At 42.8% G+C, this 26,779-nt stretch overlaps 2 protein-coding genes across 2 annotated transcripts in view; both read right to left on the minus strand.

Moving 5' to 3' along the window:
• DHX37 (DEAH-box helicase 37) overlaps positions 1-13,619 on the minus strand; it is a 46,618-nt gene extending 32,999 nt beyond the window's left edge. The window contains exons 1-7 of the mRNA XM_070950923.1: positions 13,505-13,619; positions 6,603-6,772; positions 6,364-6,476; positions 4,523-4,859; positions 3,013-3,161; positions 1,672-1,764; positions 428-524 (exon numbers count right to left, since the gene is read on the minus strand). Of these exons, the coding sequence (XP_070807024.1) occupies positions 428-524; positions 1,672-1,764; positions 3,013-3,161; positions 4,523-4,859; positions 6,364-6,476; positions 6,603-6,772; positions 13,505-13,619 (1,074 nt within the window). The remainder of the gene's footprint in view (positions 1-427; positions 525-1,671; positions 1,765-3,012; positions 3,162-4,522; positions 4,860-6,363; positions 6,477-6,602; positions 6,773-13,504) is intronic.
• Positions 13,620-17,235: 3,616 nt separating this feature from the next.
• On the minus strand, positions 17,236-24,290 carry BRI3BP (BRI3 binding protein). Its single transcript, XM_070950676.1, has 3 exons — positions 24,096-24,290; positions 21,059-21,161; positions 17,236-19,511 (listed from the first exon to the last, which is right to left on the minus strand). The coding sequence occupies exons 1-3, from the start codon at positions 24,288-24,290 to the stop codon at positions 19,096-19,098; spliced, it is 714 nt and encodes a 237-aa protein (XP_070806777.1). The 3' UTR covers positions 17,236-19,095.
• Between the last annotated feature and the right edge of the window lie 2,489 nt (positions 24,291-26,779).

Genomic DNA, 26,779 nt, shown 5'->3' on the forward strand with positions numbered 1-26,779 from the left:
GAAGTCTACAAATCTTAAGCTGGCGGGGGAATTCTGGGTGTTGAAGTCCCCATGTCTTAAGATGTCTGAAGAATTCTGGGAGTTGAAGTCTGCAAGTCTTAAACTGGTAGGGGAATTCTGGGAGTTGAAATCTGCAAGTCTTAAACTGGCAGGGGAATTCTGGGAGTTGCTACAAGTCTTAAGCTGGTGGGGAAATTCTGGGACTTGAAGTCTGCAAGTCTTAAGATGGCTGAGGAATTCTGGGAGTTGAAGTCCGCAAGTCTTAAGCAGGTGGAGGAATTCTGGGAGTTGAAGTCTACAAGTCTTAAAAGTTGCCAAGGTTGGACAGCCCTGTGCTAAAGCAAGAAAATGTTCCACACGTATGCGCATTCTCCTAAAAATCAATTTCCACCCCACATCTCAAAAGAGGAAACTATAAAGCCCCCACCTTCTGGATTTCTTTCAACAGCACACCATCCGTCATGAACTTCATTTTCGTCTCCTTCGTCACATTCCCCTCATAACGGATTTGGTAGGAAATCACACTGGGACAGAGAACGTGGAAATCAAGCTGAGGTTGTCAGATTCCCCTCACAACACACAAAACTGAAATGATACCGTTTAAACCCATCAAGTCAGGACTCCCATCTCGCTGGATGTATTTAGGGCAAACGTAAATGGCAAATAAATGCTTAAAGAACGTTAGGCTCATGATCTGCAAACATTGTCCGCTTTCATTTTGGTAGCAGTCATTTCAAACCTCAGAGAATGCATTTGATTGGATCGAGTTAGTCAAAATACTAACAATAGCAATAATCCTTAGACTTTTTTAAAAAAATAATTTTTATTGAATATTTTACATTTTTAAAACCAAAAATGTAATAGAGAAGAGACAAAAAAGAAAAAGAAAAAAGAACATGCACATATACCAAACAGTAAAATACAAAACATAAATAACAACATTATATAATATTTTACAACTTTCTGCATCGACAATTATCTTTACTTTTAAATTCAGTCTTCCTAATCATTCTCTTATTCTTGTGTAACCATATTGAGCATTCTTATAAACTAAATTATTATATATACTTACATCCTATTTATTAACATAGTTAATATTTTATCCTTACCAGTATTAAATACTCTTAGATCCCAATTAATCAAATTTCAATTTACAGTCTTTAGACTTATATACCGCTTCACAGTGCTCTACAGCCCTCTCTAAGCGGTTTACAGAGTCAGCCTCTTGCCCCCAACAATCTGGCTCCTCATTTTACCCACCTCGGAAGGACGGAAGGCTGAGTCAACCTAGAGCCTGGTGAGATTCAAATTGCTGGCAGTGGGCAGAGGAAGGAAGGAAGGAAGGAAGGAAGGAAGGAAGGAAGGAAGGAAGGAAGGAAGGGCAATAGCACTTATATACTGCTTCACAGTGCTTTCCAGCCCTCTCTAAGTGGTATACAGAGTCAGCTTGTTGCCCCCAACAATCTGGCTCCTCATTTTTACCCACCTCAGAAGGATGGAAAGCTGAGTCAACCTTGAGCCGGTCAGGATCGAACTGCTGGCAACTGGCAGTCAGCAGAAGTAGTCTGCAATACTACATTCTAGATGCCAGAACTTGCAGCGTTTCTGTTTCAACAGAATTTTCCCCCACAATAATATATGAAACCAGTATTAGAAAGAGGTCATCCTTACTGTTGGGATAAATTCATTTCTGTTGCAACTCGCTGAGACATAGATATCGCCGCCACACGCCGAGGTTCGGTAATCCCAATGATGCCGCCGGTGCTACAAACAGAATTGAGATGAGGTTTTAGTAAATTAGTTAAGAGCAGAGTTTCCCGACTATGGTGTGGACTTCAACTCCCAGAATTCCCTAGCCTGAGAAGACTTCACTTCGCAGGATTCCATAGGCAACACGGATGGACTTCAACTCCCAAGATTCTGGCTGAGGAATTCTGGGAGCTGAAGTCTGTGCATTTTAAAGTTGGTAAGATTAAAAAAAACACTGGTTTAAATTTATTATTTGTACCAGAGCTTTGTGGAAACGAAGGTTTGAAGCCAAAGTATGTGTGAGGTATTGCTAATTGATGGATGAAAATTAACCAGAGAGAGAAGCAACCTGGAATTAAGGAGGACAATTGTGAGGACAATTAACCAGTGGAACAGCTTGCCACCAGAAATTGTGGGCACTCCATCACTGGAGGTTTTTAAGAAGAGACTAGACAGCCACTTGTCTGAAATGGTATAAGGGTCTGGGGGCTGGACTAGAAGACCTCCAAGGTCCCTTCCAGCTCTATTCTGATTCTGATTTTATTTTATTCTAGCAAGCAGAGACAGGTAATCCTTGATTTACAACAACTGAGCCCAAAATTTCAGTTGCTAAGCCAGACATTTGCTAAGTGAGTTTTTGCCTCTATTTTACCACCTTTCTTGTCCCAGTTATTAAGTGGAGCACTTAAGTTGTTGGGTTTTTTTTTTTTTTTAATATTTTTTCCAACACACAAATTACATCTTTTCGGAACAGAGCCCTGATCCGGTCATCGATTTATACAGTTTTACCCCCCATCTTTAACAAAATTTTGTATATTCTATTTTGCCATAACACTTATTTCTTAATCTTAACTCACCTATTCAATTAATACCAATTAATTTTTTAAAAAAAAATTAAATCAAATTTACTTAATCAAAACAATTACCCTTCTATTAACCCCCCTGAGCACTGCAGTTGTTAAATTAGTAAAATAGTTGTGGAGTGAATCTGGCTTCTCCCAATGACTTTGCTTGTCAGAAGGTTGCAAAGGGGAGGGGTGGGGTGTCACCTGATCCTGGGACAGTCATAAATATGAGTCAGCTGCCAAGCGGCCAATTTTGATCACATGACCATGGGGATGCTGCAACCGTCATAAGTGTGAAAAATGGTCCTAAGTTACTTTTTCCAGTGCCGCTGTAACTTCGAATGGTCACTAAATGAACTGTTATTAAGCTGAGCGCGACCTGTACGAGGGGCTGCCTTAGAAGCCCCCAAATTTGTACCTTGCGTAGCCTGCTTCATAGAGGAACTGAGGCACTTGGGTGGTTTTCCCGCAACCTGTTTCCCCGCATACGATGACGATAGGATTCTCCCGCACGGCTTCCATGACCACCTGCTCTTCTCCAAGTATGGGGAGTTTCAACCTGGCTTCCTTTGACAAACAAGAGAAACGGAGGGTATTTACAAACAATAAATTCTGCGGTAGCCCAAATTGTAAATTAAATTTCAACACGCATCCTTTTGGAGTTTTAAAACCGCTTGTGGTTGATATTCCCACCCTAAGAACCTCTTTCGTTGTAAGCTGCATGTCGCTTCACACTTCCCGGACCAGATGATTTAATTGCTTTTGGCTTAGCACCTGAGATCTATCTATCTATCTATCTATCTATCTATCTATCTATCTATCTATCTATCTATCTACCTACCTACCTACCTACCTACCTACCTACCTACCTACCTACCTATCTACCTACCTACCTACCAGATATCACAGCTATCTATCTATCTATCTATCTATCTATCTATCTATCTATCTATCATCTATCCCCCCGTTTTATTTATTTTATTTATATAACATTCAATTTCCATCAGTGTGTGATCTGGGTAGTTATTTTTAAACAGTCATAATCCACATATTTGTTGTATTCATCACAATAATATTGATAATGTAACAATACTAAACATCATCTTCTTTAGCAACTCTCCACATTAGCATTTCCTCTTATGTCTCCTAACTTGTTTCTATTGTCTCGCCATTGATAAAATACATCCCATATCAAAACATATTCAATTTCTTCTTTATCCTTAACAGTGAATGTTAATCTATCCATTTCTGCGCATTCTAATATTTCTTAATTACCTTCTCATCCATCTATCCATCCATCCATCCATCCATCCATCCATCCATCCATCTATCTATCTATCTATCTATCTATCTATCTATCTATCTATCTATCTATCTATCTATCCCATGTTTTATTTATTTTATTTATATAACATTCAATTTCCATCAAACAGTGTATGATCTGGGTAGTTATTTTTAAAGTCATAATCTACATATTTGTTGTAGTATTCATCACAATAATATTGATAATGTAACAATAATACTAAACATCATCTTCTTTAGCAACTCTCCACATTAGCATTTCCTCTTATGTCTCCTAACTTGTTTCTATTGTCTAGCCATTGATAAAATACATCCCATATCAAAACATATTCAATTTCTTCTTTATCCTTAATAGTGAACGTTAATCTATCCATTTCTGCGCATTCTAATATTTTCTTAATTACCTTCTCATCTATCTATCTATCTATCTATCTATCTATCTATCTATCTATCTATGTTATAGCATCTGAGCTCTTATATGATATCTGATTTTATATAGATAGATGATAGATAGATAGATCTCAGAGCTCAGATATATATAACTGCGTGTCCAGCTGAAATTTGCTTGGTTAGCAAAATTGAATGAGACATGAGAACATTCTCTACGGATTGGATTCAAAACTGACCTGAATCTCAGGAGATCGATCCACTGGAACAAACACCGCAGGTTCAGATGTGGGTTTAGAGGTTGTGTTTCTTTGCTCAGGAGGTTTATCAAGTTCTTTGGGTAAAGAGAGTGGACATTTGGAGACCTTTCCGGATTCTGTCTCAGTGGTGGTGGTGGTGGAAGCTTCTGGGAGTGCCTTGTCAACCTGTTCTTCCTTCTCAGAATCCTCCTCTTCCTCTTCCTCCTCCTCTTCTTCTTCCTCTTCCTCCTCCAATTCAAGTCTGCCTCTTTTCCTATTGGCACCCCCAATGCTTTTGATTTTCTTTGACCACTCGGCACTTGCTTCCTGGACTGACCTGAAACACCAAGACTTCCACATTATCCCCCAAGCCAGGGGTGAAATCCAGCAGGTTCTGACAGGTTCTGGACAACCGGTAGTGGAAATTTTGAGTAGTTTGGAGAACCGGCAAATACCACCTCTGGCTGGCCCCAGAGTGGGGTGGGAATGGAGATTTTGCAATACCCTTCCCCCAGGAGTGGGGTGGGAATGGGGATTTTGCAATATCCTTCCCCTGGAGTGGAGTGGGAATGGAGATTTTGTAGTATCCTTCCCCTGGAATGGGGTGGGAATGGAGATTTTGCAATATCCTTCCCCCTGGAATGGGGTGGGAATAGAGATTTTGCAGGATCCTTCACCCAGGAGTGGGGAGGGAATGGGGATTTTGCAGTATCCTTCCCCTACCACGACCACCAAGCCACACCCACTGAACCGGCAGTAAAAAAATTTGAATTCCACCACTGCGGCCCAAGCACTGAAGAGATCCCAAGGAGCCTTGGTAGTACAGTGGTTTAATACACCCTGTTATTAACACAGCTGCCTGCAATTACTGCAGGTTCGAATCTTACCAGGCTCAAGGTTGACTCAGCCTTCCATCCTTTCTAAGGTAGGTGAAATGAGGACCCAGTTTGTGGGGGCAATAAGCTGACTTTGTATAAATATACAAAAAGTATGAAGGCTATTGCTTAACGCATTGTAAGCCTCCCTGAGTCTCCGGAGAAGGGCGGCATATAAATCAAATTAAAAAAAAAGAAAAGATGATTGATGCCCACTTGGATATCCACTCCCAGAATCCCCCAATCAGATAAATATTTTTTCTAACAATTCTGGAGACTCCCGTATCTGCAGGTGCCCAGAAGGACTGGCTGCCTAGTCTGAACATCATCTGCCTCTCCCAAAGGCAGGCTATATAGGTTAGCTCAAATGGGTGCAAAAAAGGCAGCATCAAACATACATCCATGTTGCACAAATAAAATGAGCCAATGAGCTTGACCCTTCCTTAAAGCAAACCCCACATCCCACTAGCACGGATTGGGTTGCTTAGTTGGGTAATGAAATGTCTGCAAGAAAACAGCCAAGCTCAGAGAGCATCAAATATGCCACAGTTGTCGTCATCTCCCTCCCTCCCTCCTCCTCCTCTCTGCAAACCCCACTCTCTTCTAGCACAGAAGATGTTACTTAGCTGGGTCATGAAACATCTATAAGGAAACCACCGAGCTCAGAGAGCACCAAGGACCCCACAATCATCCTCCACCTCCTCTCCTCCTTCTCCACTCTACAAACCCCATTCCCCTTCTAGCGCTGATGATATTACCTAGTTGGGTAATGAAATGTCTATAAGAAAATCACCAAGTTCAGAGAGCACCAAGGATCCTACAATCCTCCTCCCTTCTCCTTCTCCATTCTGAAAACTCCACTCCCTTCTAGCACTGATGATGTTACCTAGCTGGGTCATGAAACATCTGCAAGACCACCACCAAGCTCAGAGACCACCAGGGACCCCTCACACTTCCTTATCTTACCTTTTTGCCTGGAACATCCGTTTTCCTGTTCCGAGCTTGGACGTGGTATAGAGAAGCTTCATTTCGGCCTCAGGCACCTGGACTTCGCTCAGCTTTTTCAGCAATTCCGCTCGCTGGAATTTCAAACACAACCCAACAGAACAGACCAGGTGAGCCGAGAATGAGGGTGACGTCTCCTGCCCTCCCGGCATCACCATATTCAATCGAGCGTGGGGGTTTCCCTGAAATCAAACACCCACCTTTTCCTTCTTGGCTTTTTGTTCCAAAACCTTTTGCAAATTCTTCTTCTGCTTCTTTGTCAGGGGTTTCTTTCCTGGACTTTTAAGGGAGGTTGCTGGTTTCTCCTGGGTTTTTCGGGACGGAAGGACGAGGGCGTTGCTCTCATCCACTCCTTTCAAGATGGTTTCATCTAGAAGGGGTGGGGTGGGGACAGAGAAAAGAGGACCTCACCAGGTCAAATTGCATCGCTACTTTGCTACTCCACCTCCATGTGAAGTTCACTTTGAAATAAGTTTCATGAATTCAAAGTCAAAATAGCACGTATAGTAACAGGTGCCTTGGGTGCAATCCCAAAATAGTTGGAACATCACTTGATCATCATTCAGCATTCACAAAATCCCTGTCAGTCGAATAGAATAGAATAGAATAGAATAGAATAGAATAGAATAGAATAGAATAGAATAGAATAGAATAACAAAGTTGGAAGGGACCTTGGAGGTCTTCTAGTCCAACCCTCTACTCAGGCAGGAAACCCTATGCCATATCAGACAAATGATTGTCCAATCTCTTTTTAAAAACTTCCAGTGTCGAAGAAGAACCTTGGTGACGCAGCAGACTAAAGCATGTTAAGATAACATCAGCTGCCTGCAATTATTGCAAGTTCAAATCTCACCAGGCTCAAGGTTGACTCAGCCTTCCATCCTTTCGAAGGTAAGTAAAATGAGGAGCAATAAGCTGACTTTGGAGGGGGGGGCGCGAAAGCCCTACTAAGCAGGTATATACAAAAGTATGAAGGCTACTGCTTAACGCATTGTAAGCCGCCCTGAGTCTCCGGAAAAGGGCGACATATAAAACAAACAAACAAACAAACAAACAAACAAACAAATAAATAAATAAATAAATAAATAAATAAACTCACAACTTCTGCAGGCTGATTAGTTCCACTGGTTAATTGTTCTAACTGTCAGGAAATTTCTTAGTTCTAAGTTGCTTCTCTCCTGGATTAGTTTCCACCCATTGCTTCTTGTCCTGCCTTCAGGGGCTTTGGAGAACAGCTCGACTCCCTCTTCTTTGGGGCAGCCCCTGAGATATTGGAAGACTGCTATCCTGTCTCCCCTGGTCCTTCTCTTCATCAAACTAGACATACCCAGTTCCTGCAACCGTTCTTCTTATGTTTTAGCCTTCCGTCTCCTAATCATCTTTGTTGCTCTTCTCTGCACTCTTTCTAGAGTCTCCGCATCTTTTTTACATCGTGGTGACCAAAACTGGATGCAGGATTCCAAGTGTGGCCTTACCAAGGCATTATAAAGAGGTATTAACACTTCACGTGATCTTGATTCTATCCCTCTGTTGATGCAGCCTAGAACTGTGTTGCCTTTTTTGGCAGCTGCAGCACACGGCTGGCTCCTATTTAAGTGACTGTCCACTAAGACAATCAAGATCCCTCTCAAAAGGCAGCTTTACTTGGCATAGCTTACATCCTTTGACAATGATACCTTTAATACCACCAAACAGCCACATTGGCCCATTTTAGCTTTTCGGGAAGGACTTGATAGGTGGACAAAAATGCCAAATCCACTACAAACATCTGGCTGACTGTTGGGGGGAAAAAGAAGAGGAGGGGAGAGTTTATGTTGGCTGCCTTGCATTATTTATAAAGTAATAAGGCAGGATAAAAAATAAATCAAACATTTTTTTTTTAAAAAAGGTATTCAATTTAGAGATAACATTAATTTGCTTTTGAGATGGATGTGGAATATGAACGAGAGCCAGTTTTAGTCAAGTGGCTAAGGCACCAGTCAGATAGTGGAAGATCCTGAGTCCAAGTCCTGCCTTAGCCTGAAAATCAGTAGGGTGGGCGACTTTGGGGCCAATCTCTCTTTCTTAGCCCAACCTACCTCAGAGGGCTGTTGTGGGGAAAAATAGGATGAGGAAGGAGTTATTGATAAAATAATAAGGCAGGATTAAACAAAAAAAATCAAATATACATTTTTTAAAAATATAGTCCACTTAGAGATAATGTTAATTTGCTTTTGAGATGGATGTGGAATTTGAAGGAGAGCCAGTTTTAGTCTAGTGGCTAAAGCATGAGGTTAGAAAGTGGGAGATCCTGAGTTCAAGTCCTGCCTTAGCCTTGGTCAAGCTTATTTTCCAAAGCACCTGAAGGCCAGAGAAGGAATAATGGGTAGAAACTGAACAAGGAAAGATTCAACCTGGAAATAAAGAGAAATTTTCTGACAGTGAGAACAATCAACCAATGGAACAGAAGTTGTCTTCGGAAGCTGTGGGAGCTTCATCACTGGAAGACGAGACTGGACTGCCATCTGTCAGAAATGGTGTAGGGTCTCCTGTTTGGGTGGGGGGTTGGACTAGATGACCTCCAAGGTCCCTCCCAACTCTGTTAATCTGAATCTATCTAAAATGATCAAAGGCCTGGAGACTAAAACATACGATGAACGGTTGCAGGAACTGGGCATGGCTAGTCTAGTGAAGAGAAGGACCAGGGGAGACAAGATAGCAATGTCTCAATATTTGAGGGGCTGCCACAGAGAGGATGAAGGGGGTCAAGCTATTTTCCAAGGCACCTGAAGGCCAGACAAGGAATAATGGATGGAAACTGAACAAGGAGAGATTCAACCTGGAAATAAGGAGGAATTTTCTGACAGTGAGAACAATCAACCGATGGAACAGAAGTTGCCTTCAGAAGTTGTGGGAGCTTCATCACTGGAGACTTTCAAGAAGAGACTGGACTGCCATCTGTCAGAAATGGTGTAGACTTTCCTGCTTGAGGGGGGGTTGGACTAGATGACCTCTGAAGTCCCTTCCAACTCTGTTAATCTGTTAAAATTATGCATGTTCTCCCCCTTGAGTTATTTAGAACAATGATTGAAGGCGGGGTATCCAAAAAAATTAAAATAAATAAACAGTGTTTAAAGATAGGAACAAGCCAGCCCTGGGATAGACTTTATTGGGATCTTTGGAGCCTGCCCCTCCCTCCCTCTCCCAGTCTAGCCTACCTCGCAAGGTTGTTGTTATAAGGAAAACAGGAGGCTGGAATACCATTGAGTTCTGTATCCCCCCCCCAAAAAAGGGGGATTTAAAAATATAATAATAACAATAAAGATAATGATGATGATGATGATGATATAATAATAATAATAATAATAATAATAATAATAATAATAACCCCTCCGAGGAGCTCTACCTTGTCGTGGTGGAGGGGCTTGCGTGCTCTAGTGATCCTAAGGGCTATGCTGAACAGGTGCAACCATATCAGACAGACCTTAGGTGAAGGGCCAGACAAAATCTGCTCCACAACCCATTCAAACATGGTGAATACAGAAAAAATGAAATTTATGCCGGCTGAACCGTCGCCCGGATTAACAAGGGTTCCGTTGGATGCTATGGCTCCTGGGCATTCTACGCAAAATGAGTTACAGGGCTCAACTCCCTCTGCTAGGCAACCAGGGCATGGAGCTGACAAGCTACTGGAAGAAAAACCCAAAAAGCGAAAAATCTGGACCAGGGAAGAAAACACCTCTATTATGGAAGCTTACTATCAGTCTGAGCCAGCAAAACATGGATTTCAAAAAAAAATGTATCAGATTTGGAAGATGAACCATACGGACTGTGACACCAGTGAACAAAGGTTAATGGACCAACGATGTGTAATCCTAAACCACAAATTTTTCACTACAGAAGAATTAATAGCAATAGAAGAGAAAGCAATTAATGGTCTGAGTACAACAACAAAGAAGAGTAACATCAAGAATGATTTCCAGACTCAAAAGCAAATTGAGGAAGAAAGGGAAGAAGAGGATACTGAAATGGATGAAGATAAAGAACAAGGAAGCACTAAAGAACAAACACCAACAGATAATGCTCAATTAGCTGGAAAAATAAAGCACCAAATGGAAGATGCTGAAAGAACACGTTTGCCAAAGCTGAACCAAGTGAACCGGAAAGAATTGAGAAATGTACTAAAAAAGGTCAATGAGGCTGTGCAAACTATTCGAACCACTACATTAGCCGAAACAAACCAACTGATGTATGCAGCAGCCGTCATTGCCACCAAAGAACTGGGGTTGAAAATACAAAAGAACCAAAGAGGCAAGAAGGGGAAGCCTAAGTGGAAAATTCGGTTAGAATTGAAGATCAAAAAAGTACGTGGAGATTTGAGCAACTTGAAGAACCTAAGGCAAGGTCAGCTAAAGAACAAGCAGGTCAAAAGCAGCCTGGAAGCAAGATACAATCTGAGGATTAAGGAGATTGCAGTAGAAATTGAAGAGCTGAAGCAGAGGGTTGTTGCCATTGCTGAAAAGATTAAAAGGTATGAAAACCGAGTAACTCAGTTCAAGGAAAACTCACAGTTCAGAGCAAATCAGCACCAGTTTTATAAGAGTTTAGAAAATGGAAAGGAAGTAACAACAAATGAAAAGCCTGATAAAGAGAAAGCTCTGAAATTCTGGAAGAATTTGTGGGAAAACAACAAGAAGCACAACAGAAATGCAAAATGGATCAAACAGGTTGAGGACTCTATTAAAGTGCATAAAATGGAAGACATGAAAATAACAAAAGCAATGGTGCAAAGACAGTCAAGAAAAGTGAAGAACTGGAGTGCACCTGGACCGGATGAGCTGCATGGCTTCTGGTTAAAGGCACTTACAAGTCTGCACAAAAGATTGGCAATCCAGATGAACCAGATCCTAAAAACACCTGAAAATGATGAATGGATGACAACTGGAAGGACATTTTTGATCCAAAAAGATAAAGGAAAAGGAAAAGACCCTGGAAACTATAGGCCAATCACCTGTCTGCCAACAACATACAAGCTTCTTACTGGTATCATTGCAAATCAAATCTATGGATACCTGGAAAGAAATAACTTGCTTCCTGTAGAACAGAAAGGATGCTGCAAAAACTCAAGAGGAACAAAGGATCAATTGCTGATCGACAAGCTAATCCTAAAGAACTCAAAGAAAAGACGAACCAACCTGTTCATGGCTTGGATAGACTATAAGAAAGCATTTGATTCAGTTCCCCATAGCTGGATCAAGAAATGCCTGGAAATATTAGGCATCAGTAGCAACATACAAAAATTCATGGAATCTTCAATGAACCTCTGGAAAACGAAACTTATGGCTAATGAAGAAGAACTGGGTGAAGTTGAAATTAAATGAGGCATTTTCCAGGGCGATTCCCTTTCACCCCTACTTTTTATACTCTCAATGCTACCACTGACAATCATTTTGAAGAAGATGAACTGTGGATACGAACTTGCAAAGGAAGGACTGAAAATCTCGCACTTGATGAACATGGATGATTTGAAGCTGTTTGGTAAAACAAAAGCTGAACTGAATTTATTAATTGAAAACACAAAAGAATTCAGCCAAGACATTGGTATGCAGTTTGGAATTGACAAATGTGCAACAATAGCAACCAAAGCAGGCAAGATCATAGAAGAGAATGGAATAGAATTAGAGAATGAAGAAATGATAAAGGCAGTAAAATCAGAAGAAGGCTACAAGTACTTGGGGATTTTAGAAGCCTCTGACTTAATGCATAATAAAGTCAAGGAATTAACTTTAGCCAAGTACATTCGGCGAATTCGTAAGATATTAATGTCCAAATTGAGTGGAGGAAACATCATAAAAGCCATAAATACCTGGGCTATACCTGTGATTAGATACTCTGCAGGAATAATTGACTGGACCCAGATGGAGTTAGACAATTTGGACAGAAAAACAAGGAAGCTTATGACAATGAATCATGCCTTGCACCCTAAAAGTGATGTTGACCGATTATATTTACCAAGAGCAGAGGGTGGTCGAGGACTCCTACAAGTAAAGCAGACTGTGGAAGAAGAAAAATGCAGCTTGAATGATTACATCCAGAAAAGTGAAGAACCAATGATTAAGGAAGTAAATAAAGGAGGCCTTTTAAAGACAACTAAAACAAAAGCAGAATATAAGAAAGAAGTAACTGAGCAGCGAGCTGAAAATTGGAAACACAAAGCTCTGCATGGCCAATACTTGAAAAGTATTGAAGGCAAAGCTGACCAGAAACTAACTTGGAACTGGATAAGATCAGGAGTACTGAAAAAAGAAACAGAAAGCTTTATTTTGGCAGCTCAAGAACAAGCCCTAGCCACAAACTGTATGAAGGCAAAAATTCAACATGTTACCACCAACAGCAAATGCCGCCTCTGCAATGAGAAAGATGAGACAGTCGACCACCTGATCAGTGGGTGCAGCAAAATTTCACAAACTGACTACCTACAACGCCATGACCGTGTTGCTAAGATCATTCACTGGAAATTGTGCCAGAAGTTTGGATTTGAGTACAGCAAAAACCACTGGGAACATCAGGTTGAGAAAGTTTTAGAGAATGAGAAACTCAAGATCTTGTGAGACTTTAGGATTAAGACTGACAGGCACTTGGTCCACAACACACCTGACATAACAATAGTTGAAAAGAAAAAAGTATGGTTCATTGACACTGCAATACCTGGTGATGCACGGATTGAAGATAAGCAGCAAGAAAAAATCACAAAATACCGGGACTTGCAAATTGAAGTTGAGCAACTGTGGAAAAAGAAATCGTGTGTTGTCCCGATTGTAATTGGAGCCCTCGGAGCAATACCCAAAGAGCTACCCCGCTATTTAGAAATTCTAAATTTGCCGGACTTGAACATTTTGACTCTACAAAAAACCACCTTACTCGGAACAGCTTACATCCTCCGACGATACCTTAACAGTTCCTAGGTCCTTGGTTAGGACTTGAGCTGCTGAGCTATTAACCAGCCTCAAAGGCTGTGAATCTCACTAAAGATTAACCAATAAATAATAATAATAATAATAATAATAATAATAATAATAATAATAATAATAATAATAATAATAATAATATAATAAATATTCACCTCCCAGTTCCAGCTGCACAGGCTCCTGGGGAGCGGGACCCCCCCTCCTGGGCGATCCTGGCAGCCGCGCCCGCCAATTGCGCCTCTTTTGCGCCTTCCCCATCGAGGCGCGCATCAACACAGCCTCTCCAAGCCCACGTGGATCCCGAGAGGCAAACACTTCCGCCTTCTGACGTCTCGTCTCGCGAGAACTCGCTCCGCTCCGCCCAACCCAGACTCTATGGTACTTTTAAAAGAAGTCCGTTCGAAGGAGGAGCTTTCAAGAGTTCCCGAGCGGGTGGGAGGCAAAACGCGGCGGGGAATCCAGGGATGGCGGAACGGGACGAGCAGGGCGATACTAATGATAATCCTGAGGCTGTGGTTTTGTTTTAATTAAGATTATTAATTAATAAAATCAAACCACTTTATGATGCGTGGAGGTGGGGTCTCTCTGGTACCTTTTTCCTTTCCTTTGCATTGAGTTTAGGTGGTTTCCCTTTTTTTTTTTTTGCAAAAAAAATTCTGCATTCAGAGTCCAAGAAAGAAAGAAAGAAGAGAGAGAGAGAGAGAGAGAGAGAGAGGGAGAGAGAAGAAAGAAAGAAAAAGAGAGAGGGAAAGAAAGAGAGGAGAGAGGGAGGGAGAGAAAGAAAGAGGGAGAGAAAGAAAGAGGGAGAGAGAGAAGAAAGAGAAGAAAGAGGAAGAGAAAGAAAGAGAGAGAGAGAGAGAGAGGAAGAGAAAGAGAGGGAGAGAAGAAAGAAAGAAAGAGTAAGAGAAGAAAGGAAGAGAAAGAGAAGAGAGAGAGAGGGACAGAAGAAAGAAAGGAAGGAAGGAAGGAAGGAAGGAAGGAAGGAAGGGGCATTAAAATCTTCCATCAGCTCCAGATGATAAATCAATAAAAAGTCTCTTTGGAATTTTTTTAGCATGGAGGAGTACATGAAGTCACTGAAAGTTTCAAATCTGCATCCCACAAGCTCAGGATGCAAAGCCAGGCTCAAATTTGCAAATTGTGTGTTTCTGTTGCCAAGAACCATGGATTAAGAAAGCTTTATATATTTTCACTAAAGAAGGTGGGACAAGGCGGGAATATAAGAAATATCATCTAATAAACATTTTAGTAATAATTCTACAATTTGTTCTATTGGTCTCTAGCTGTCCCTATTCCTAAGCCTTGGCTAATGAATGCCCCAGGAGTTATCTAATACACATTTTATTGGCTGCAGACCATCTTTATTCCTAATTTTTAGCTGAGGTCTGCAAATTGTCTAACTCTTGTTACTTTTATCAGCTTTCTAACTACCCAAAATTGTTACAAGATTTACACATGCATATTTCCTCCCGTTTTTGTGTGTGTGTGTGTGTGTGTGCGCGCGCGCGCCTCGCAACCAGGAGGCTGTGAGTTCGATCCTAGGTAGAGGCAGATATTTCTCTCTCTGGGCACGATGAAAATATGTCTGCTGAACAAAACTTCGCATTGGCGACAGGAAAGGCATCCGGCCAGTAAAACACTCTGCTAGTTTCATTCAGTTGTCCAGACTCCACCCTGCAAGGGATCATGGGGTCGTTAAATGAAGATGAGAAGAGAGGGAGAGGGAGAGAGAGAGGAAGAAAGACACAGAGAGAGAGACGTAAAGAGAGAGAAAGAAATTGAAAGAAAGAGACAGAGAGAGAGAGAAAGAAAGAGAGAGGAAGAAAGACAGAGACAGAAAGAGTAAGAGGAAGACAGAGACAAAGACAGACAGAGACAGAGAGAGAAAGAGACAGAGAGGGAGGGAGGGAGGGAGCGAGCAATGAAGATACCACTGCAAAAGTTACAGTAAACATTTAAGATTTATTTGGTCACCACACCATAATTCAGTTGTGACATCAGTCTACAAACAATTCACTATGTAAAAGTACATAGGTCTTGGTGGTCAGATAATAAATAAAGGCGTGGATGAACGTTTTCCCCAAATCTTCACAGTTATTCAACAGCATCATTCACAGAACTAAGGTTTTATTAAGATCATTGATTAAAAGGAGGCCCACGACACTTCCTTCTCACCAAAATCTTTTTTTTCTTAAACAAAACACATAATTTTGCCATACAGACTTTTTTTTTTTTAAAAAAAAACCTAATACTTAGGAGATCAAATGTCCAGGTAGGATAATCAATCACTATACTCAGTGCAGATAAAACAGTTATGATCCAGGGATATCTATCTATCTATCTATCTATATATAGATACTATATATTTCTGCTTTTACAACATGAAATTTTTTAAACATGGCACTTGGCAACAAGGATCCAAGGAATCAAGGAAGCGGTTTTAAGTTTCATGCAAAACATAAGAAAGATTAAAGATCTTTAAAAGAAGGAGAAGATAAGAGAAAAATCTTAGCTGCAAAATACAAATTAACAGGCACGAAAACACGTCACCTTCATCAACAGAAGAAAAAGAGATAATCTACAGCCAACAAATAAAGACAAAGCAGCTTTGGGAAAAAAACCCAAAACCCTAATTATATCCCAAAAGGCAAAAGTATGACATTATCTTAGCACATATTTGCACACAATATTCCAAAACCCAAAACAACTTTAAAAAAACACATTAAATTCAGTAGTTCTGCTCTATTTCTTGGTCAGGCTGATGTGCCTTAATCGATCACAATAATTGCACAGATGTTCACCACATATGTCTACACGACACTCTGATTTTAACACAAGACTGGAATTCTCGGTTGGGGGAAAAAAATTTCCCTTGAGCTGCCATCATTGTAATATCCCAACAAGATGGGGGTTTGTTAAGTTGTTTTGAATGATTAATACATGAAAATCGGTCTATTTATTGAATGAAAACCATCCTAGGAATGTAAAAATCTTGGCAAAGTGGAATTTTAGCACGTCTAATACCTCTTAACTATACAAAAGAGGATTAGCTTTGTATATTCTTGCATTATTTAAGAATGCAATGCATGCTTTGGCATCCAGTATTTTGTTTCCACTAGTATCAACTATGGGTAATTCTAACCAGAATTATACCTAGGATCTGAAGGACAATCCAAGTTAGAATTAACCAAGATCGGCTGCAATTAAGGGGGGGGGAATACTTACCGGTATTTGCTGAAGTTGTAACAGTAAGCTGGCACGCATTGCAAAACTGTTTTTCCAAACAACAGTTCAAATCCAATCTTAATTCAGGCTGGGGGAAAAAAAATCCTGGTACCAATTTGAAAACTGATGTAAGGTTTGTAAGAAAAGAATAGCAGCTGGTTAGTTTAAACATTTCACCTCTCTTTCCCTGAATTGACAAATCAAATTAAATACCTTACTGCTGCCCATGGCCAACCACAGCCATCAATAATTAACTGCAATGCTTAATTTTTCTCCCTGAACCTATATATTCAATAAATATATACCAACACCTATTGTTGTTGTTTTTTTTAACAAAGCAGGGTAGTTTCTAGATGAGCAAAGGTGAAAAAATACCACAATGGTTCTATCCAGAAGAGAAGTGAACAGTAACAAGAAGAAAAATAAAGCAGAAAAAAAATCCATCCACATTTGTATTTTTAATAGAATAAGGGGAAAAAATAACTTAAGGTCATCTTCACTTTCAAAACTCTGCAGGGAAATGGCAAGAAGAGTCTATTTCAAGTACAATAATTTGTGCTCCTGTTTAATTTACATAAAAGAGAAATTTTCTTAGCCAAATCTGCACCAAGGCAGCGGGGGCAATATATATATATATTCTTTTTTTCAACTATAGCCTTATACCGAACAAAATGCTGTGTATATCAAATCTATTTATACATATACATCTATATATTTTTTACTAGTTCCTGCATTGCCACTTAACGGGAAAGCTGATTTAAAGGAGGGAATTCATTTTAACCAACGTTCTCCCGATTTCAAGTTGCCTTTTCTTTTATTCTGCAAGAATAAAGATCGCAGATCTTTATTCGATTTGAAGAATTCGATCGCGAAAGAAAAGCGGCGGTTTTGTGTTATCTGGAGCCTTCATTTGGGAATGATTGTGGGAATCGGTGGCAACCTTCAAAAATGTTGACACACATCGAGTGTCATCCGGGCAAAATAATTGCCCACTTCCACAAGCACGCAAGAAAAGAGGCATCACGAGGCCAGGAAATGCTAACTATTCCTGCAGCTTCCAGTTTTCCCAGGAAATGACTGGCTGTGGAATAGGTCTTCAAACAAAAAAGAATTGTGTGTTTTTTGAGGTTAGAAACACGTGGGAAACAACGTTAATTGCTCTGAAACTGGCCCTGACAGTTTACTACAGTTTACACCCTGAACCTCAAATGGTCACTTGGGCAATTTTCGTGGAATACCAAATTAGCCACTGTGCTTTTTTAAGGATTGAACCCAATCCTCTCCTCCGTATTATCTATTGTGGGGAGGGAGGGGGAAAAGATTTTGGATAGATGAATGAAGCACAGATCCTTCTGAAGTTGATGATGTTATGGAATTTATTGCCACGTTAATCCTGAGAAAGATTCCCGTATCCCACCTTTTCTTCTTTTTCTTCTTCTTTTTTTACAATCCTTTTTTAATCTGTCGCCGATCGTGATTGGGGTGTTTTAAAAACGAGTCAAGCTGTGGCTGCTTGGGGTCATTTCTGCCTTTCTCTCTTTTTTTTCAGGCAACGCGTCATTTCGATAGAAATGTAATTTCCATTCTGAAAAGCCAACTTCTCTTCTGCCGTTTATGCACACAAAGTTGTTCTCCACAGCTCATATTATCTGACTGACACTCAAGTTTCTTTCTCAAGGTCTTTTGCTCAAGTTGTGCCAAGGAAGAAGATGAGCCAACGTGGATAGGCAGAAGATTTTAGCAGGAGAGGTTTTGGAGAAGGGGCTCACCTATTTATGGGAAGGTAGACTGTTTTTTTTTGTGTGTGTGTTTCTGTACAGGCTAAAGAAAGGGCCTGTTTTTAATAAAACTGATTGGAGAAAAAAAAATACAGAAGCAGTTTTGATGCTTCTGGTTGATCTCCGAAGGACGCAAAATTGCTTTCAAAATTCAGGGTGAACCATATTGGGATCTTGACGCAAATAATTTATTTTTTTCCTTTGCAATTATATGAAAAAGACAAGACAAAATGAGGCACAAAATGAAATGATTACCGAAGGCAAGATGGAAAAAAAAGAAGGAAAGGAAAACCGATCCTCACAATTGTGATCCTCACAAAAATTCCTTGTTGAATTCTTCATGCTTCCTTCCTTCTTTCCGAAGGTAAAATCAGCGTCCGGTTTTATAGAGAATTTTCTTGTTTGAAACGAAACGACGACTCCATTGGCCTTTATCAAATCTCCCTCCCTCCCTCTTATTTTTTTTTTCTTTTCTTTTTTCTTTTTTTTTTTTATAAAAAAATTTTTTTTTGTTTCAAACGCTTGGAAAACAGCAGATAAAATTCTACTTGTGGGTGAACATCTCTGAACGTACAGCTAATCTATCTTACTGTTCGTTCGTGTTTCGTTCACGGTATGGACGGACAAGCTACGCGCGAAGACTAAAGGCTGGATGGTGCACATGTCCTTTACCCCAACATCCGCTTCGTTGTAGACGAGATGTGGCGATTGCCCGTCTCCCGCGCTGAAGGGTGACGCTCCCGTTAGTCGCCTCCTCGGTCCAGATTCTCGATCACACGAGACAGACGGATGTTCAGAAGCCTGATCTGGCTGTCCAGGTGGTCGATCTTCTCCTCCAAGGTATTGTGGCTATTCCTCCGCCAGTAGAAGCTCACGGGCCCCGTCATGAAGTAGACGGCGACCACGAAGCAGAGGGGAAGGACGGCGTGTTCAGGCTCACTCTCGTATTTCTGAAGGATGTAGACGCAGGACAGAGCGAAGAGGATGATACGGATGATCCAGAAGAAACGGCCACACAGGACGTGCAAGAGATAGAAGAAGAATCCGAGGAGAAGAGACACGAACCAATAAGCCAACAAGATGGCGCCGATCAGCAAAAGGGCCCGAGCGGGATTATTGGCGAGGGCGGTGTGGCTGAAATAATGGGTCAGGTTGGATCCTGGAAAAAGAAAATCAAAGCAGAAAATGTCAACGTTCACTCCGCTGACGTAGGAAAACAAGCATCAAAAAAATGGAACACCCCCCCACCCCCGTTCATTGGATTTTACAACTGTATTGTAGGTAGTCCTTAATGTGACCGGCAGGGTGGCCTAGAGGTGGAGCTTTCGCAGGCAGATATTTCTCTCTCTGGGCACACTGAGAATATATCTGCTGAACAAAACTCTGCATTGGCGATAGGAAGGACATCCGGCCATTCAAACACTCTGCTAACTCCATTCAGTTGCCCAGACTCCACCCCTCAAGGGATTATGGGGTCGTTAAAAGAGGTGGAGCTCATATATATATATTTCTTTTAGCCAGGTTTTTCCTACGTAACCAAGATTTTTCTGCAGCCCTACCCAGTGGAGTCAAATCCACTCGATTCTGGGCTTTTTTCTTCTGGCAGCCAGCAGGCCCTATGCTGCCTAGTGAGAGACTTATATAGATCTATTTCTGGCTCGTTAGCCATCATCAGTAAGCCACACCCACATCTCATGTATCCTCCCTGTAAAGGTATAATATCTATTTTCTTACTTTTCGTAGGTTTTATGTGTGTTTTTCTTTTAGCCAGGTTTTTCCTACGTAACCAAGATTTTTCTGCAGCCCTAGCTCAGTGGAGTCACATCCACTCAATTCTGGGCTTTTTTAATAACCTTCCTTTATAAGCATGGGACCCTTCACAAAATTATTATTTTCCTTATTTGATAGAGGTGAAATGGGAGTTGCTCTATTTCTATTTCTAGCAGGATTCTGTATCAGCTGCCACCTACCTGGTAAACTCACAAGATTCATTTCCCTCGCCATGTACATGTACACATCCAAACTAGACTATGTTATCTCTCTGTGTCATATAATATATGTGGGTATATGCATACTTTACGTATTTATTTTGTCACGTTTATATAGTGTATAATCGTAGAGGTGGAGACCCTTTGAGAGCTGTATGCAATGAAATTTCATTTTAATTATGTGTCAGGGTTCCGACGGATGCCCTAAATCATGAGCCTGGAGCCAAGCTTCAAAAGAAATCCAGTTATTTATTAGGAGCTTCATGTCGGCAAGTTCCCAAATGAAGCGACCTCTGACCCCACGTAATTTATAGCCCAGGCTTGACCCTGTTTCCCCCCTCCCCCCAGGGTGTGTTATCAGTCACGTTCACCAACAGAGCAATCTTGTGGGTTGTAGAAATCACTCCCCTCCGGCTGCTGTGGGTAACCCTGGGAGACAGCCTTGAGAGAGATATGTCTGGAATGTGCTTTTCGTTTTGGCTGCCGTGCTGCTTCGCTGTTTTCCCATTCCCCTTGCCTATGGCAACTCAAGAGCAAGCCAGAGATGCTTTGCGAGTTGACATTATGCCGATCAGTGTACATTCAAAGTGACAATAAAGTTGTTGTAAGTCCTCAGGGAGATGGCACATAAATTTAGTAATCACATAAAAAGAAATAAAATCAAAGTAAGCTTGGGGAACACACGAGAACCGCCCCAACTACTGTATTGTCCACCTACCATCAATTCCGAGGACATCTAGAAGATCTGTCCATATTCTCCAGAATGTATCTACTAGAAGGTCCACTCCGTATACAAATCGCTCCGTCAGTCTGGAGAAAAACTGGAAAGGCAAAATATAACAGACTTTTTTCATCCTCTAAAATGTTAAGTGCTTCATAGGAAAAAAATCCATTCTTCTAAAGCAGAGGTCTCCAACCTTAGCAACTTTTAACACTTGTAGACTTCAACTCCCAGAATTCCTCAGCCAACCAGGGATTTACAGTAGTGGCCAAAATTGTGGAAACCTTTTGGGAAAAGTGTATTTTCTAAAGCTAGCTAAAAACACCACTTTTTTTTGGAGTAGTAGTACCATAAACTTATATATCAATGGAAAGATAATTTAATCAAGAATGTCATGCAATAACTTTTATGAAGGATTTGCTATTCGAACAGCAGTTACAGCATAAAGAAGAAAAGTGAAACACGTAGAAAAAATGAGATATATAAAAATTATCACCATAAAAAAAACAAGATATACAGAAAAGATCACCATGTCAGTTAATGCTTAGTTGAGTAACCTTTAGCGTGAATGACGGCCTTACAACGTCTTCCCATGGAGGGAACCAAGTCTTTGAGTTCTGCAGCTGTTCTAATGTGAAACCAAGATTGAAGGATGGCTTCTATTAACTGGGTTTTATTGCTAGATCGCTTCTGACTAACAAGTTTCTTTCGTCGGCTCCATAGATTTTCAATTGGGTGAAGGTCTGGGCTATTCCCAGGCCATTCCAGCAGTGGAATAGGATTATCTTGAAATTCCAGGAAAAAAAAAGTGGTGTTATTAGCTATCAAACCTGCAAAATACACTTTTCCCGAAAGATTTCCACAATTTTGGCCACTGCTGTACCAATAGATTGGACTTGCCTCGCCCCCACAATTGAAAGAGAAAGTAACCAAAGGACGCCATGCGAAGGTATTTATGAATCATATCCTGGATTTTGAACCCGTACCTACCCAGGGAGAAGTTCCTGCCATGTGCTCCCAATGGCTGAGGAGCTGTGAAGCAGCAAAGAACCGATTTCCAGGAAGGAAAAAAAAAAGATCTAGGAAAGAATTTTTGGCCAATGAAGGTTAAGTCGAAAAAGATCCCTTGAATTCCCTGGTCTATCTTTGGTTTTGGGTGGTCTTCTCCTCCTTCCAAAGGGAAGTAAAAGTGCCATAGTTCACTCAAGGAAAGTCTCGGGTGGAAGAGGGAACATGGACGGGCTCAGAAGGACATCCAAGGAAACCAAGCCTTCCTTGATACAACCATAACTGCCTTCTTCTCGACCCTGACAAAGCTCTTCCTGCCAGAATTTTGTCTAAGCATCTCCTCATGACACTTACTGTGTAATATTATTGATTAATCTCCCCTCCTAATGGTTCCTCCTGGGTTTTAGCAGCCTTGAGTGACTCCTGACGTGCAGTCAAGGATGAACTTCTCTTGGATCAGGGGTCAGCAACCTGTGGCTCTGGAGCCACATGTGGCTCTTTCACCCCTCTGCTGCGGCTCCGTCACTCAAAATATGCGTCACAACCGCCAAAGTGCGACACCCGTTGGCACGTGATTTATTGAGCTTTTCAACTCCCCGGTAGGCTAACCATGGATAAATCCAAGAAAAGAAAAGCTTCAGAAGAAAACAGAACGTTTAATTCAACTACATATGCTAGTTTTGTGGCCGCTCAAGAAATAGGCACGGGAAGGGTTTTGTGGCTCCCGGTGTTTTCTTTTCTGTGGGAAATGGTCCAAATGGCTCTTTGAGTGTTTAAGGTTGCAGACCCCTGTCCTGGATGAACGAGCAGCACATCTTCTCCCCTTTCTCCTATGCCTTTCTCATCAGGTCACCTTTCCAGGAGGCACCTCAACTGGGCCAACCAGAGCACTGAACATCTCTGGTTGTCCCCACCGTGACCAGGTTCACTTTCATGACCAAGCCCACCATCATCAGCTCAACTTTCCACTTGGAACACTGAACCTCTCCAGTCTTCCCCATCACCACGTTCACTTTCCAGCAGGCTCATCCCCAACATCCTCATCATCATCCCCAACCTAACCATCATCACTAACACCATCACCTGCCCCACCATCAGGTCACCTGGGTTGGCCCCATCAACCGAGTCAACCTAACATCTGCAGGGTTCAGGTCATGGTTGTCCCAAAGGTGCTTTTAGCTATACAATTTGGGATGAGCCCCCTTGGAATGGTGTGGGAGTAGGAATGGATTTCCAGAGGAAAAATTTCAGACTACAGGAACCATTTGCACCACTCAGGTAACCCTGAGGACACAGAGAAACCTCCAAGTGGCCTCAAGGACCCTCTCAAAGGATGCAAATGACCAGCTGTCTGCAAGGAGTATAAATCCTTCCATTCCCCATCATCCAAGTCAGAGTTGAAGAAGCTTCTTGGATGAGAAGCGAAACGTCTTCAAAGAAAAAACTAGAAAGTCCAGTTGCCTCTTGAAAAAAGCAACTTTGGAACAGGGCACCCAACATCTCCGGTCTACCCGACTGGAGGAACATATACCCTGTTTACTTTCCAGCGAAACCCTCCTACCCCCCACATCATCCTCATCCCCTCTCCACCTTCAGATCACCTTGTGGAACCCCCCCCCCAAACCGTGAGTTCAACCAGGACCCCCAATCTCTCCAGTCATCCTCACCACCGTGGCTATATTCACTTCTCAGAAGCCCCCCTCCATCCTCATCCTCAGCATTGTGGTCCCCACCACCATCAGGTCACCTTGTGGGGGGGGGGCAACCGGCTCAATCAGGACCCCCCCACATACACACAACATCTTTGGATGTTCATCCAAATCATCTCCATCATCCCTGCCAGGTCACCTTTCCAGGGGGCACCCAAGTGGGTCAGCCAAGACTTCTCCAATCTCCCCATTTCCCTCCTGGCCGCCCACGCCAAAGTCGGGGAGCCCCTTTCTGAACCCCGCCACGGGGCCAGAGCCCCCAGACCCCTCCTCTTCCTCCCCTCTTTCTTTGCCTGGACCCTCCGGGCGCCGCTCACCTTCTGCAGGGCGCGCACGTTCTCCTCGCCCAGGAGGCCGCTGGCGCCCTGGTAGACGCCGCTGGCCGCTCTCCGGAGGCTGTTCTGCTTGTCGGCGCCCCGGGACCCCCGAGCCCCCCGAGCCCCCGGCCCGGCCAGCAGCAGCAGCAGCAGCAACAGCAGTAGCGCGCTCCGCGCCCCGCTCCGGCTCGCCATGGCGCTCCTCGCTCGCTCGCTCGCTCGTGCGCTCCAGGCGGGCGCGCTTGGCTCGGCTCGGCTCGGCTCGCGGCTTTCCCCCGCTTTTTCCCCGCCCAGCCTCGGCTCGGCCGCTCTCGCCCGGCCGGGCAGCGCTCTCTCGCGGCCGAGGAGGCTCCGTCGCAGCTCCGCAGGGAATGGAAAGCCCAGGCACCCGACGCTCGCCGGGCTCGGCTTGGCGCGCTCTGCGCTCCTGGCGCGCTCCGGGCGCTTTTTGGAGACCCTCGAGAGCCCAGGGGGGACTCCCGGGCCTGGGTCTCTGGGCCTGGCTGCTCGGGGGGAAATTTTGCATGCCTTCCAAGAGGAGGGAAAAGAGAGAAAAAGAAAGGCAGGGAAAGCAGAAGTGGGGGGAAACCGCTGAAGGACTGCAGGAATGAGTTCCCAGGTTCGTTTCAAAAGGGAGTTAGGCATTGATTGTCAATATTGTCTGGGTGTCGCCCCTCGTTTCATCCAGGTTTATCTTAATTTTCAAATCTGAATCTCCCGCCCGCCTTCTTCCCACATCTATCTTCGTTCATCCATTCTTCCTCCCTCCCTCCCTCCCTCCCTTCTTTCTTCCCACATCTATTTCCTTCCTTCCTTCCTTCCTTTCTTCCTTCCTTCCTTCCTTCCTTCCTTCCTTCCTTCCTTCCTTCCTCTCTCCCCCCTCCCTTCCTCCCTTCCTTCTTCCCACATCTATTTCCTTCCTTCCTTCCTTCCTTCCTTCCTTCCTCCCTCCCCCTCCCTTCCTCCCTTCCTTCTTCCCACATCTACCTTTGTTCATTTGTCCTTCCTTTCTTCCTCCCTTCCTCCCCCTCCCTTCCTCTTCCTTCCTTCCTTCCTCCCTCCCCCCTCCCTTCCTCTCTTCCTTCTTCCCACATCTATCTTTGTTCATTTGTCTTTCCTTCCTCCCTCCCTCCCCACATCTATTTTCTTCCTTCCTTCCTGCCTGCCTGCCTGCCTGCCTCCCCCTCCCTCCCTTCCTTCTTCCCACATCTATTTTCTTCCTTCCTTCCTTCCTTCCTTCCTTCCTTCCTTCCTTCCTTCCTTCCTTCCTTCCTCCTTCCCTCCCTCCTCCTCCATTAACTAGGTTAATGGTTATCTTGGCTTATAACCTCCATCAGGAAGGGGAGGGAAGAATTCTGCTGGAGATTTTTCTTAACCTATCCCTGAACGAACCATCATCGGTGTGAAGATGAAGGTTTCCCCACCCCCCCTTTAAACCAGTGTTTCTCAACCTTGGCAACTGGAAGATGGGAGGATTTCGATTCTCCCACCTATCCACCCATCTTCAAGCTGCCAAGGTTGAGAAAATCTGGCTTAGACCTTTACAGTAATTGTGTGTAATTGTGTAATTGTCCCAATGGTGACCCAAGACCTTTGGTGGCCTACTCAACTCTTCAGTTGAGTCAACATGGCCTTGTCTCTGCCCCACCTCTGCCCACTTTCTAAATCCACCCATCCGACTTTTCTTTTTTTAGCAACTTTCAAAATATCGAGGGTACTCAGGTTCAAAAGGGGATCCTGACCTAACCTCTCTCTCTTTCGGGTTTGCCCGTTTGCTCACCCCATCCAGAGCTTCATGGCCAAAGGATTGCAACAACTCCTTGTTCACTTGAAGTTCTCTCTTTTTTTAGCCCCAGGGCTGGCCAAGCATTTCCTAAATCCTCCTTTTCTCTGTGGCTGGGTCTGCAAATCAAAATAAATTAGTTTCCCAAATCCTCCTCCTCCGTATACCTGGCTGTGTAAATCAAAATTATTCACAGTTTCCCAAATCCTCCTTTTCTCTGTGGCTGGACGTGCAAATCGAAATAAATTAAGTTTCCCAAATCCTTCTTTTCCCTGTGGCTGGGTGTGCAAATCAAAATTATTCACAGTTTCCCAAATCCTCCTTTCACCCCCATGGCTGAGTGTGCAAATCCAATCCAATCAATGGACTTCCTTGATCCTTTCCCCATAAGCATGAAAGCTGCACCCTGATTGGGCACGCCTCTCCCCAGCTCTGGCACCCATTGGCCTTCACAGACCGAGTCCCAGCGAAGCCTCTCCTTCTGATTGGTTGAAGGGGGCCACGGCCTGCTCCAGCCCTCCCATCGCTCGCTGGATGGTCCATGCTGGAGACTCTGGGCTGATGTGGGGCCAGACCCAGATCCACCAATGGGAGCCCCGCATCTGGTTGTGGTGTGCTGATGCCACGGATCCATCCGCCCTCTGCCTCCGAAGGTGCCAGCTCTCCGAGGGTTTGAACCCCGATATGGGGTTTTTTTGACCCTTATCTGAGGTTCTACACATTTTCATTTAATTTTTTTTTTCTGAACATCATATTATATTGCATGTATAAAATAAATAAAATGGAGTTTAAAACTTGATTTATTGTTTTTTTAAAAAAATATAATCCAGGGTGAGGTTTGGAGGGGGTTTTTTTGTTCTTTTGCACAGAATTTGGGTTTATTTGAGTGCGATGCTTTTTT

Source organism: Pituophis catenifer, unplaced genomic scaffold (genome assembly GCF_029215685.1).
Source record: "Pituophis catenifer annectens isolate HBS135680 unplaced genomic scaffold, rPitCat1.0.hap2 SCAF_10, whole genome shotgun sequence".
Taxonomy (NCBI): Eukaryota; Metazoa; Chordata; class Lepidosauria; order Squamata; family Colubridae; genus Pituophis; species Pituophis catenifer.

Coding starts and splice junctions, on each gene's coding strand:
- BRI3BP (XM_070950676.1), bottom strand. CDS start 24,290: ATGGCGAGCCGGAGCGGGGCGCGGAGCGCGCTACTGCTGTTGCTGCTG. Junction 21,162..24,095: donor ACGTGCGCGCCCTGCAGAAG/GTGAGCGGCGCC, acceptor TTGCCTTTCCAG/TTTTTCTCCAGACTGACGGA. Junction 19,512..21,058: donor AGATGTCCTCGGAATTGATG/GTAGGTGGACAA, acceptor TTCTTTTTCCAG/GATCCAACCTGACCCATTAT.